This window comes from Pelobates fuscus, chromosome 6 (genome assembly GCF_036172605.1).
Source record: "Pelobates fuscus isolate aPelFus1 chromosome 6, aPelFus1.pri, whole genome shotgun sequence".
Lineage (NCBI taxonomy): Eukaryota > Metazoa > Chordata > Amphibia > Anura > Pelobatidae > Pelobates > Pelobates fuscus.
The window spans coordinates 59,872,868-59,887,200 of NC_086322.1; the positions used below are offsets into that span (position 1 = coordinate 59,872,868).

Genomic DNA, 14,333 nt, shown 5'->3' on the forward strand with positions numbered 1-14,333 from the left:
TGCCCCCAAGAATAGAAAGGATTCTGCTGAAGGGCTCTTTCTAAAATCCAACAGAACGTCCTAAATAGAACTATATCTAAAACATGGCCTTTATCTACTAAACAGCAAATAAAAGTAAAACGGAAAAAATAAGGTTAAAATATCTAATATGGAAAAACTCTCCCACTCGGCTATAAATCACGACTGTTATTTTAGCTCAAAACTTTCAAAATGTGTTTCTTCATTTGACCACAATTCCCGGATTAGCAAATAAACTAAAAGGAGTGGCTGAGGGAGTATAATTCCTTTGGCAACAAAAAACATGCATGTGATCCTTACACGTATGTGATCAAAATATGCCCCATCTTTTTAATAATGATTGATATTTTATAAATGCAGATTTGTTTAATCATAAAATTGTGTTATGTTAAACTAGCCACAGATAACACTTCACTCTAATATGTAATATAGTGGGGGAGGATTTGTATAATATCTCTGTAATTAAAAGCCACGCAGGCAAAAAGGACAAATAAGCTACAGCAATGTGACCTGTGTTGTTATTATTATTGGTATTTATATAGCGTCAGCATATTCCATAGCGCTTTACAATATTATCAAAGGGGGAGATTTAACAATTAATTAGACATTTACAAAAACTTACAGGAACAATAGGCTGAAGACGACCCTGCTCAAAGTAGCTTACAGTCTATAGGATTATATGTTCCTATTGTGCATGGTATGTCCCTTTAACCCCTTAAGGACCAAACTTCTGGAATGAAAGGGAATCATGACATGTCACACATGTCATGTGTCCTTAAGGGGTTAATGCTTTCTATACAGTTATTTTAATGCCATGACATTTGGCATGACAAACTTTAGTTAATGCTACTCAGAGATTGCAGAATTTATTTTGAAAAAAAGGAAAGCATATACATTGACAAGCAGATTTGTTTAGATTATCCTATAGCCATTTCATATGCTCCAGCAATTGTTTATTCAAATTCGCTTTAAAAATAACATGTATGCAAAATATTTAGGAGACAGGAAATAAGTTTCCTGGACAGTAAGGAAAAGATGAAAAAAATGTGAATTTTCACTTAAGTAAATAACTCTGAACGGAAAGCATAGCGGACTTATAAAATGTTTCCAATTCGGCTAATTTGACCTTACAATTAGATATTTAGTGGGAATTCTCACTTTATTAAATAACCTTGATTATCTGTTCATCAAATGCAATTCCCGATTTCCCACCGTTTAAATGCTGTTATGAAGGTCAAAATGCATTTTTAGTGTTCAAGTGCATTAAGGCAAGCAGGAGTAAAAATTAATTTTTTTTAAAGGACACTATGGTCACCAGAACCACTACAGCTTAATGTAGTGGTTCTGTTGTTCATAGCCTATTCTAGCAGGCTTTTAATAGCCTATTCTAGCAGGCTTTTAAATGTAAATGTTGTGTTTTACATTTCAATGTAAAGGTTTACACTGCTGGCTTGTAACACCGTTAGGTGCAGTCTCTCAGACAGCCACTAGAGGGGTTTCCTATATCAGTGCAGCACTGGTGTTCTGAGCTTCTCCACGCTCTGCATGGAGGCGCTGACCAATTCAATGCATCTCGATGACCGAGAGTTGGAAGATCTCTGTCTGAGCGAAGTCTGGCAGTGCGAAGTCTGGCAGCGCAAGGGCTAAACTCATTGGCTGAAAGATCATCTGACACACTCAGCCAATGAGTTAGCTTTGTACTTAAACCTTTACTCACAGAGTTAACGGAAGCTTTGCGCAGGCCGTATGTTGGATGTAGTGGAGGCATGGAGAAGCAGCCGGTGGACTCCAGGTAAGATGTCAAAACAGTTTTAAAAACTATAACAGCCTACTCACAATGGGGGGTGCAAGGGCATACATGGCACCATAACAACTACAGCATAAAGACCCACAATCTGCAATAAAATCTGGTTGGTTCTACAGAGCTAAGCAAGACATGCAAGGCTGCACTCATTGGCTGACAGTCATCTGAGAGCTCTTAGCAAATGAGAGTGATCCTATATCAACCTTGCTTAGCTTCTACATGAGAAGACTGTAATAGGCACACAGGAAAGTGGGTCATCACCAGGGAACTGCTGGCTCTACGTGTTCGAGTTAATGTTTTTGTCTTTTAACTCTAAATAGTAAAGAGAAAGATAGCTTCCAATATCTATATAGGTTATGCATGGAAACCTTGTACAAGCTGCGGCTCTTGGACAGCAACCACAAACATGATTCAGTATAAAAGCAGATGTAACTGGGCACGGTTTCCACCCCATAAACAAGACACGGATACTTTTTACTCTTTACTTCCCAGGTATAGCTAGATATCATATGCTGGAGGGGATGAGCAAGAAGCCAGATAATGCAACATAAAAAAAAAGTATCCTCAAAACCTAGGTACCTAGTGCATCCCTTCCGAACACACACATAGTATATAGAATGCTTTCTCTGCAACAGTCAAAGAACAGCAGCCACAGACCCACATCGGCACCAGATGACTAAAATCAGCTAAATTATACACAGGCTGAATTTGAACTTTCTGGAGGGTAAGAATAACACAGAAAGGAAGCAACAAATCAATACAACAATGGCAGCAAGCTCTGGCCAGCCAGATGTTTTTTGGTGTGTAACGCTCTCGATTCTTTGCCAAATGCAGCACAAAGATAATGGAGGTTGTGGTCCAGCCAACAATGGCCAAAGGGGGGGGAGAATCTGACAAAACCACAACCCTGTGTGATTAGACTCATGATGAGAGCTGTTGTGGGGAAAACTTTATTTGAATCTCTGGAAATCAGTTACTAAAAAAAAAAAAAAATTGCTTGTGGTGAAAGTCATCGTAAAACATATTTACAAAACTATAAATAAAGATTACACTGGAAATCCTATCGACAGGTTAATAAACATAGCATTGTTACCAGATCTGGATCAATCCAAACAACCCCCGGTAAAGTTCTCTTAACAATCTCCAGCGTTTGGCCTCATTATACGATGGTCAACACACTCCAACCCACCTGGATGTCATTAAACTTGTTAAGATGGGATCCGGGACTAAACATTTTGGAGTATTATTCTAATAATTGTTCTTTTATTTATTAACATAAAACAATCATTGATGGACACTGGGTGCTGCTGCACACTAGAAAATATAAACACAAACAAAACTTATTGGAAGCACTGTAAAAGTAGAACGAAGGTCTCAGTGTGACAGAGAATTCCTGATGATAAATTCTTTGCGATGCAATAAACTAAATTCTTCACATTTGCTGTGGACGTCTAGAATAGCCTGAAACAGTTGTCTTCTATTTTTCCTTACATGTTTCCCAACTAATGTGCAGGATTAAAATAACACTGTGGCCCGAATCTCTGCAACAACCTAGTTTAAAAAAAAATAAAAAAAATAAAAATAAAAAATAAAAAAAAATTTATATATATATATATATATATATATATATATATATATATATATATATATATATATATATATATATATATATATATATATATATATATATATATATATACACTAAAAAGGTTTAGTTAATTAACTGTAATTACCACTTGGACATAATGTATGTCTTATGTACAGATGGACATGAGCTCACTCAGTGAGTAGGGGGTAGTTGTTAGTAAGGGGTAATAATCAGAAAAAGAAGAAAATAGTGAAGTAATTGTAGACTTAAGATGAATTAACACGTTTCGGCCATAATAATAAAGTTATAATAAATTAAAGTTGAAAACCCAAGTGCCTTTGGGTTATGAAAAGTGTTTTCGATCGTAGAGAAATTACAAGATTTTTTTTTTTTTTTAGCTTAGTTTCCAAACCGGTCTTATTATTCATATCCCATTCTGCAAACTTACCGTTCTATATCACCAACATATCACATTTCAGACTTTGGGAAAAGTTTGAGAGAATTGAGGAAGCATAGTTTCTCAGAAATGCTTTGCCCAACACAAATTACCCTGTTGGATATGCAATTTAACATAAAAAAGCATCATGGTTCAAACATTTTTGCAGGAAGACTTCGCAGTGGAGCTGTTCTAAACTTTTGGAAAACAAAGCATGGCTTGGGATCCAAAGCGACCAATGACCACAAACACACCAGGAACTGTACAGGTTTGTACTTTTGTGACTCCTCAGCAAGGTTTTGGTACCGGAAATGAATTATTTCTAGCAGAATATAGCTGAACATACTACAAGTCATTGGCTTTAGTACTTAATACCGTCTTGGAAATCCTATCCAGGTAATAAAACAATATAATCTCGATGCACTGTGTATGTATGTGAAGATTTAACCTAGAAAAACCTGCTGGACCTTTCAAACACAATTCCATCAGATGACCTAAGGCGCACAGATTATTACCTCAGTCTGTGCCTTCGCATCGCCGGGTTTGGCTTTTCCCAACAACTCCTGCAAAGTGGCATCCTCTTCTTCATCAATGGTATCTGAAAGATGATAAAATGATATGCTTATAACTGGGCTAAAACTAACATTTTGTAAGAACATTTTGTAGAATATGTAACGCATTGAGTTTCATTCCCGAAGAACCAATCTGTAGTGAGCTAAAAATTCAATTCTAAATTTAGCAGCTCTCTGTCATGTCAAACTTACTTTTCCTTAATCGAATCTTCTTTTCTTCCAATCTCGTCTTTTTTTCTTTCTAATTTTCTTAAAATACATAAAGCAAAGAAGGGACTTTTTTGCCTTATATATTTTCCTCTGTTTGACAAAGTTTAAGGCAAGTGCCACTTCCTTTGTCAAGTTAGATTTTCCCCAGAATGGTCATTTGTCCTCCAAATCCCCTGAACATGAACACATGACTACACAAGCATCTCCGAGAACCGATGATGGGGAGACGAAAGCAGAGACCCAACTTCACTACAAAACTTTAGCAGATGGCTTTAACTGGAATGGAGATCAGACGGTGCCGAAGAAAAAAAGGGGGGAAAAAAACAAGGGGACCTGGCGGAAACTTAATAAGCTGCCGGGACAGTTAGGGTACACGGAGTGGGCTATAGGGATATCAAATTAATTTAAAAAGTTAAAAATAAAGGACCACAGCCAGTGACAGAGTCGCTTTAAAGGTTAAAGTAGCCAAGGAATGACTGCAGCCGAGTGAGAGACTTTACAAATCAGCATAGATTGCCTACATTTTGAATTTCATTGTTTAGTAAATAAACTCCTATATGAAATACAGGAAGTGTCCGTTTTTTTGGGTTTTTTTATGTAACAATGTTATTTAGACAAATAAGGGGCAATAATTAATCTGAAATGACTCCAGGCACAAAAATCTCAGAAGTGTCACAGCACCTGCAAGTCCAGCCACAGTACCTCTCCCATAGGTATACTATGGTACGATGTATGCGCTGATAGCTGATAAACTGATCACTTCTCATTTATTTTTGTAATCACATCCTGACCTCTATACATTGCACTAAAGACGATTTGGTTGATTTGCAGCCGACAAGGAACAATTCACAGGCAAAGGAGAAAACAAAAATCCAATATGCACCAGTTCTGCAAAACTACTGCAGCCGGTAAGGTACAGATCTTTTTCTGGAGTTCAAGCCAAAGGTTACTATTAAAGAAACCAAAAGGTAGACAATAGGTAAAAAAGGTAAGATGTATCATAAAATGGCCAGACTTAACAAAACCTTGAAAGAGCAAGCCATTAAAAACAGGACAAGGTCATTGCTACTAGGCAGGTACAGATATCATAGAAAAGAACCTAATTGCAGTAGAAGAAGGCTTAAGTACGATTCTGACCAACGTCAATCATCTTGGACAGTAAGTCCTAGTGCACATGTATGCCTTGAATTCCAGGACACGGGCCGAGTGGGTAGCTCAAAGTAACTATAAAAGGACATCACCAGGCAACTAAAAGAACGTCCCTCTAAATTATGAGCTAATATGTGCCATTATGAAGCATGTGCAACAAGAATTGCTGTTACAGTTCCAGGGTTGGTAGCAGCTACAACGTGTAGTTATAAACTCCCACAATTCACTGGGAACAAACCAAATATCGGAGAGTCAACCTTCTTGCATAAGAGGCAGCTAATTATATTTAATGTCTTGGTTGTTTATTGTATGGAGGGAGAACACAGAGGGCAAGTTTATTTTTTGCTCACCAATTTAAATTAACCAAGGACGCCCCTTTAGGCTTGACACTTTTCATGTGGAATCTCCAGTAACATGCCGTTACTCAATTTATTTCCTGTAGTTACATCTTCCATATCTCACACAGTACACGATCCACATGATGGTACACTCTGTATCAGCGTGACGTGATCACCAATATTAATGAATACACAACCATGTAAACACAATAACTCTCAGGTCTGAGGGGTGTGAGGTCAGTCACTATAGTTTTAAATCTATAAAATAACATAAATAAATAAAACCCACAGTCTTAATCACATAACCTTACAATAAAACAAGAAATATTGATTTAAAGAGAAACCATCACTTCTAGAAATTAAAAACACATAGAACTGTGTTCTACAATGTCAAAAAAAAGGGAAGTAAACAAATCACCCAAAGGGACGGTGACTGCGCACCAAAACCACTTCATTAGGTGAATTTAATTGTCCATTAAATTAACTATAGGGGAGAAGTAAATAAAATATTGAAAAAAATCTCAGGATGTCACCAATCCCTTTAAAGAACTGAAATTCACCACATACCTGACCAACAAACAGCTGAAACCAGCTCACAGTGCAGGTTTGAGATGCATGGGTTTGAGTGCCAGTAGCGCCACTTATGTGGCAATCAGGGCTTTCAGGACTATCACACACTGAGCAAGTGCAAACCGGAAACTGAACAAAAAATAACTTATATGTACGCATTACAAAATAAAACACATAAAAAGGTTTCAAACATTTTTTATATATATATATATATATATATATATATATATATATATATATATATATATATATATATAAAATTATAAGTGTTCCATTGAATACTTAAAAACATTAGCACGGAATTACATATTTGTGTACTAATTCATTTAAATAAAATTATATTTATGGAAAGAATAAACACAAATTAACAAATGTGCCGAATGTTATAATAAAAAATAATATTGGTATTTAAAAGCATACCGGTATATATTGTGTACCTAAATACATTTGCCTGCTTGGAAGAACACACTACCTAAATAGTGCCCTTGGTAAATGCTATTTACCTAGTAAAAAAGAAAATATTTAAAGAAATTATTTCTTACATATTTTACAAGGTAAGATAGAGTCACCTTGTTCCACGGGACTCTGAATGTAGTTGCAGAGATCATATTAAGTGAGCAGGCAACACATATTGAGTGATAAGAATGGAAACCAGATTGGAATGGAGTCAGGAACTTGGGATATTTGCAAAACCCGCACAAATGCCCACGGACACATTTTACAGGAGTTATATTGGTCTGCGCTTGTTGGTGTCACCACTGTTATTTGCAGGAATGAATCATTCACAAAAAAGCAGGTAATAAATAAATAAATAATAAAATACATAAAACTTATCCAAGTGACCTCAGACTACCCTATGAATTTAAAATCTTACCTGGCACAGGTGAAAAGACAGGAGAAGATTGTGAGCCAGAGGGGACAGGTTTATGGGGATCTTCACGGCCATCAGCGCCCGTGGCAGCGTTCAGCTGGGATCTCCCAAGAACCTGGGGAGGGGCTGATGAGTCGGAATCCATTTTATCTGTAAGGGATGGTAAAAAAAAACAAGGTTACATTTGTTCACATGATCATTAGATCCAAATTACACAAACCAAGTCCAGTAGCTGCTAGTTAGCACTACAAAACAATGCAAAAAAAGGTATCACAAAACTAAATTCTTACAAAGAACTCCTGTCATGGAGGCGGGTATAGACACACTTACACAGCACTTCCCTATTCTCAAGATTCACTAGGCATTCCTTATACAGCATTAGGGTTTAGACACACTGTCAAAGGCTCATTTCCATGATATGCCAGGTTATGCCTCAGAGGAAAAGGGAACAATTGTAAATTGCCCAACCAATAGCTAACTTGTGAAAATCCTCTTTAAAATCAATTTAGATTTCTCTTCTTCTATTTCTACCAGGTATTTGAAAAATCAGTTAGGGTCAGAAAAGTATAAAAGAATTATGATGGGGGCGGGGCCGGGCGGCCATGCCAGCAGGCTGCATATCACACAGGCTCCCGAGCAAACAGAGGGAAATAAGGAAAATACCCACCTTACCCGGCTTATAAAGACCCAGGGGTCTGTGGCACGAAGCTCTGGAGTGTCCCAGTGTAGCTGGGGCGCCCGCTGCAGGGTGGCTCTAGGTCCTGGTGAGAGACTCTGGAGCTCGGGGATTGAGGCCTACCCGAGAGGGGAGAGGGGCGGACGGCCGCTGCCTCACTCCCCACCCCGACTACGGCGAACTACCATCTGGCTGGTGCCTTCCTGGCTCCGTTTCCCCCCCCCCCCCCCCGTGGGCCGGGGGGGTCCATCCCGGTCCCCACCAGGCAGGCTACCACCTAAGCATCTCACCTGGGTGGCCCAAAGCCTGAGTAGTGAGTCTCCCACGCGGTCTTATCAAAATGGCCGACGGCTGTACAGCAACAACACCGACCGAGACGGTGATCCCTCTGTGCTCAAAACCGGAGCTGTTAATACGGGTGTCCCTGAGGGCTCTCAAGCCCTCACGAAACGACTCTGGAACAAGCAAGCTGACAGGCGAGGACCATCACAGCCAGCACTTCCTCCCCATGCCAAAGCTGCAACCCCAGAAGCGCACTCTGCAAGCAAGCCTCACTAACGACCAAGGTTAGAAGAACAAGCTTTGCGGTGGGATGGAGCTGGCAGTGACCCCAGCCGTCCACAATTTACTCCCAACCAGCTTGCACTGAGGCGACACAGAAACCAGCATACCCTAGCAGCCGTCACCAAACCCTCTACAATGGCGGTCACCAGCTCCCGGAGGACCAAGAGAGGCAAGCCCAACTAGCTACAGCGGAAACACAAGAGATCCCAGCAAACAACCCAATGCACAACATGGAGGGACTGTACCCTAATGCCTGCTCTGATTGACACTCACTCCCAGCTACTCGGAAACAGCAGAGCAGGAGCAGAGGATGCTAAACCATCAGTCTCTATATTCGGTCCCTCAGAGGAACAGAAGGCAATTGTAGTATAGCATTTCAGGAAAGGTCAGGTTGTTTCCCCAGTATAAGCATGAGACTCAGCATAACTCAGTTACCAGATTGTTCGCCTTCAGAATGTTTCTGCAGTTTGACTTGCCATGATTTAACTAACAAGCTATGTACCAACGATAACACAATTTACTCTTACAACAGTTAATGCCTGTTTACTAACCTTCAAAAAAAAGTGCACGTTATACCATCGTCCTAAAAATTTATTTATGCGTTGTAACCTATCTGGTTTGTTACCTGCTTTTGGGGCGGAACAAGCATGTAAGTAACACTATGCACAATAAAAAAAAAGAATTAAAAAAAAAAAAAAAAGAAAGAATTATGATGTCCTAATCACGTGGGTACTGAACGGGTTAAGACCGGGAAGATCAAAAAAAGGCAAATCATCAACTGTCACCAAGGAGAAGAGAAAACAAACAAAAAACATGGCAGAATGTTGGGTAAGCCTTGCCTTTTGTTAGACGCAATCAGCATTTTGGCTTTGTGAACAGTTACATTTTCCAAGAGTCTATCAGGAACATAGCAGTTCATGCTGGACCTGATATTGGAGCTTGTCCTACGTCTCTTCAAGCTGGAGATAAGCTGAGATAATGCAATAATAAAATATGCAAAAGAAAAAAAAAAAAGAAAAAAAAAAGGGAAACTTGCTTTTGAAGCCCCAGCATTTTCAGACCAAGAAGCAACTTAGCCTATACACAAGCTGCCATTATTGCCAAGTGTGTGCAAAGGGCTTACAGACATTGGATAGTCAGATGAGGAATAATAGTTTCCTCTTGTTCCGTGTGTCACTGAGCATGGAGGCTTTTTTTTGGTAAAACGTTACCTCGCTGTAAGTAATTAATGCACTCACATTAATTAAAAAAACAGAACATGACAAAGGAAACGTGCTCAATTTACTTATAGCAATGGAAATATAACTAAATCAAGCACATGATCTAAAAGATGGTGAACATAAAAAAGGGGCAAAAAAACCAAACAAAAAACAAGAGGAATAGCCCTCCCGGGGCTCCATGCTGATACTCCAATCAGCTCCAAGCTGCTTATTCAGGCAAACAGATGTTTGCTGATCTGAAATTGCTGAGCATATTAGTATAGAGCCCCAGGAGGTACAATCCCCTTATACTTTATTGCCCTGGAATTTTGTGCAAATATTGAACACACTTAGATGGCCATTGTTGTACTGGAGATGTGACTCAATCTCCAACACAACATTAGAAAATCCGGAAAGAGAGTTCAAGGCTGGCTAATATCCGTTCACTCATTCATTGTCTGATAGTGCTCAGCGAATGCTCTCAGACGATGAATAACCACCAGAAGCTGAATGCCATTTAGCTGGCATTGTGAACACCAGGTAAGAAACGGTTTGCCCATTTACCAGGGAGTGGCCCCAGGTACACCTGCCATAATTACCACTACAATGAGCTGTGATGATAATAATGCTCAGAAGTAACCCTTTGAAAACTCTTAAAAGGGAAACTATAGGCACCAAAATAACTTTTAATTAAATATGTTTACTATACAGATTATGCCTCTGAAGTCTCACTGCTCATTTCTCTGCCATTTAGGAGTTATGTTTGACTCATAACACTGTGATTGGTTGATTGAAAGCAACCAATTCGAGTGTTGCAATGAGTCAAATTACACAGCATGGGAAAATTCCAAAGAACTTAACCACGCTGTGTAAAATGACACAGAGTACTCTGATTGGTTGGATTTCAAGTATCTACATTTACCTGTCACATCACTCTGATTGGTTGGCTTAAACCAATCAGGCCCCCCCCTCCCATTGTAATTTAAGGCCCCCCACCTGTTGCTCAGGGATGGGGGTGGGTGGGAAATAGGACCAACGTTCAATTTAAGAGCCCCCACTCGCGTTGCATGGTAGGGGCTCAGGAGGGGGGGGGGGGAATACTAGGTTTTGTTTTTTTACAGTGAGCAGCTGGCATGGGTGGGGGCTTGGAAGGGGGGGAATACTATGTTTTTTTTGTTTGTTTTTTTAGTTTTTTTTACAGTGAGCAGCCACAGGCAGCTCACTGTTTACTTGACATGCCCCTACTTGCGATATAGTGAGTAGGGGCAGGATTTACTAATACTAAGTAATTTTTTACTTCGTATTAGTGAAGTTGGCTGAAAGACCAATTTAGACTAGAGCAGATAGGAAGAAATGAAGAACAGATCCTGACCGAGGGAGAGAAGAGGAATCGATAAAAGAAAGGCAAGTTCGGCATGACAGTGCCACTTTAGTGTAGTTGCTCTGGTGTGTATAGCCTGTCCCTGCATGCGTTTTATTGTGGACACTGCCTTTTCAGAGGCAGTGTTTACATTACTGTCTAGGAATACCTCTTGTGACAGTCACTCAGATGGCCTCTAGAGGAGCTTCCTGGGTCAGTGCTGCATGTTTAGCCTCTCCACGGAGGCGCTGAACGTTCCTCATAGAGATGCATTGATTCAAACTGCAGGAAATGCCTCTAGTGGCCGCCTGGTAGCAGTTTTACATTGCACATTAAGGGAAAAGGGATACTGTAGCCAAATCCATTTTGATGAGATGAAGTGCCTATAGTGTCCCTTTAAAGCAGCACTATCACGTCGGAACCATTCAAAGCTTCTAACGAAAATCTCTGGTTGACTGTGTTAGCATTTCATTGAAATTCCACATCAATCAAATTACATACCTGAAACAAAATAGGGACTATGCTATCAAATGTTAGTAGCAGTCTTTGCAAAATGTGGCAATGGATGGAGCTTCCACGTCCACATCCTGCCACTAGTTTTCAGTGATGGGAACAGGTACAATCTCACACAATACGCAATCGATGTCTACAACTGCATTTTTGAACAGATTATGAAGCCCAGGGGGATCTTCCATAGACCCCATTTTATACCATTGTGCATTTCCAAAAGTCCAATAGGGACAGCAACCTGACAATTAGGAAAAGAAAACAATGACAGCATCAAGGAGGGAGAATTTAAAGGGATACTCCTCCAAGCAGCATAACCACTACAGGCCGCTGCAGTGGTTATGGTGCCAGAATTACCCTGGCACCATTGAGCTAATAATATGGTGAAACACCTTGCAATGGTTTGTCCCCAGGTAAGGTACCAAACAAAATAGTAAAGTTGCAGCCTACCTGACTTTTGTTAAACAATATGGGCCAAAACTTTACCTTTTTGTTTGGAAATTTAAAATAAATAATAACAGGACAAAGGTTTGTGCTGGTCACTTTTTATTTTTCATGGTATTCATTTGGGTTGTAGGTGGAGCCTTACCTTCATACTTTCTCTATAGGCCATTCACTGGCTGACAGCGTCAGCTGACCACTCTCACCAAATGAATGCAATTCTGTGGATAGTAATATGTCATTATCCAGGCCAGAACTTTTGTTCCAGTCTGACTAACGACGCCCCAATGACGCTGCAAGAGGTGGAGTAACATATCTGGAAACAGAGGTGTTAAACTCCATATGTGCAACATTTCAAAGTGAAACACTATATTTGCAGACATTAGGCACCATGATCACTTCCAATCACTGAAATGGTTATGGTGCATGGAGTAAGAGGCATTACCCATGGAGTCTCTTCTTGCTCTCCTGCAGTGTGTAATCAGCTGCAATACTGAATGTACCCTACCAGCATCAAGGTAGTGTATTTTACTGCACCCTATTGTATCAATTCAATGTTTTGTGGACCCAGGACATATTTGAAAACGAGAGAAACCTCAATGTATCTTTCCTGGTATAATATTTTATAAAAAAATTAAAATGCCTTGTCCAAACTGCAGAGTCAGTACAGTCTGCTCCCAAAATCACTCCTCTAACAAAATGTACTAAGTATACAGGAGTGAGCGAGCTCACACTAAATATCTGTGCAGATAACATTTCTATGGGTGTCCACTAGACATAATGTGTAAACCAAAACAGGAATCACTGGAACAAACTCTTTCATTTACATCACTAGATACTAAAATGGGTGTATCCAGAACTAGATTCACAGTCAGACCTCAGGATACACACATTAGCAAGGAGTGCATAGATGGCAGCTTATTTGGCTTACAGAGGGAGCAAATAGATCCAAGTGCCCATAATAGGTGATATGTTTAACAAATCAGGAAGGCCAGGAGCAGACTGCTGGCTGTGATAAGAGCTGGACTGCTGTCAAGGTAGGTGTTCTAGAACAGACCTGCTCTAATATAGGCTGGAAACCCCACATTTGAAAACAGGGAGTGGCAATAAAAAGTCCACAGATGACGCAGAACCTCTTAGGAAGCAGGGGGTAATATTTCCCATTAGGATTTGCCTTTATTACGTTACCCCAGTCTTCTAGTCAACACGAAAATAAAACAGCAAGCTTTGCAGAACAGGAACACTCGTGACCTCCCACAGGCTGATAGACAAACAATGATGCAAAAGAGCCTAGCCCTGATTTCAGTCCCACTGGCAGGGGACACTGCAGACCAGTTTTGCCAGAATTCCAATGGAAATAACAGTGTAAAATGCCAACCGTGCAGCTCACATACTACATACCCACCCTGGCCTTTCCCTGAACCTGACAGATGATCTAAGAAATGCTGCAGGGAGACAACCTCATCCCAAGTCATAACCTGCCCTGTGCTTATATCACCCCCATGTGAGGAGGGGCCTGCAAGAGGCAATCATAACACAGTAAAGTTCTCATTACCAGGCAGCCAGCTTCAGTTGAGTAAGGCACCTTCTCCAGTGCAGTGGGGGTGTCTTCCCTGCAGGATCAGTCAGCAGTGGCAGTCTAGGGGTGATCCCTGTAAAGTTAGCCAGCCCTGCCAGCTTGGGCTCCCTGTGTCTCTGTATGCCTGGGAATTGCCAGCTGCCTAGCCCCGCCCACAGCCTGACACATGCCTCTCCATTCAGGCCTTGCAGCCTACTGTGAGAGCACAGACCGGCTGCAGTGATAGGCCGATGTCAGCGGCGTTCGATTGCTTTTCCTTGCGCTGTGAGCTGTGGAACACAGTGTAACAATGTATCCAGTGAGCTGTAGTACAGCATGTTACAATGTCTATTACTGGTATTGCACTCTGTTTTATAGCCAGTTATTGCAAAGTTATTAACTAGCTTGCAGGAGGGCTGTGTGCAGTGTCATTAGTTCCTCGACATACCAGATATACATGACATTTCGCAAT

General features: G+C 40.3%; 1 protein-coding gene across 1 annotated transcript in view; it reads right to left on the minus strand.

Moving 5' to 3' along the window:
* Positions 1 to 14,010, minus strand: part of WFS1 (wolframin ER transmembrane glycoprotein) — a 36,112-nt gene extending 22,102 nt beyond the window's left edge. The window contains exons 1-3 of the mRNA XM_063457750.1: positions 13,859 to 14,010; positions 7,560 to 7,706; positions 4,362 to 4,444 (exon numbers count right to left, since the gene is read on the minus strand). Of these exons, the coding sequence (XP_063313820.1) occupies positions 4,362 to 4,444; positions 7,560 to 7,701 (225 nt within the window). The 5' untranslated portion in view covers positions 7,702 to 7,706; positions 13,859 to 14,010. The remainder of the gene's footprint in view (positions 1 to 4,361; positions 4,445 to 7,559; positions 7,707 to 13,858) is intronic.
* Between the last annotated feature and the right edge of the window lie 323 nt (positions 14,011 to 14,333).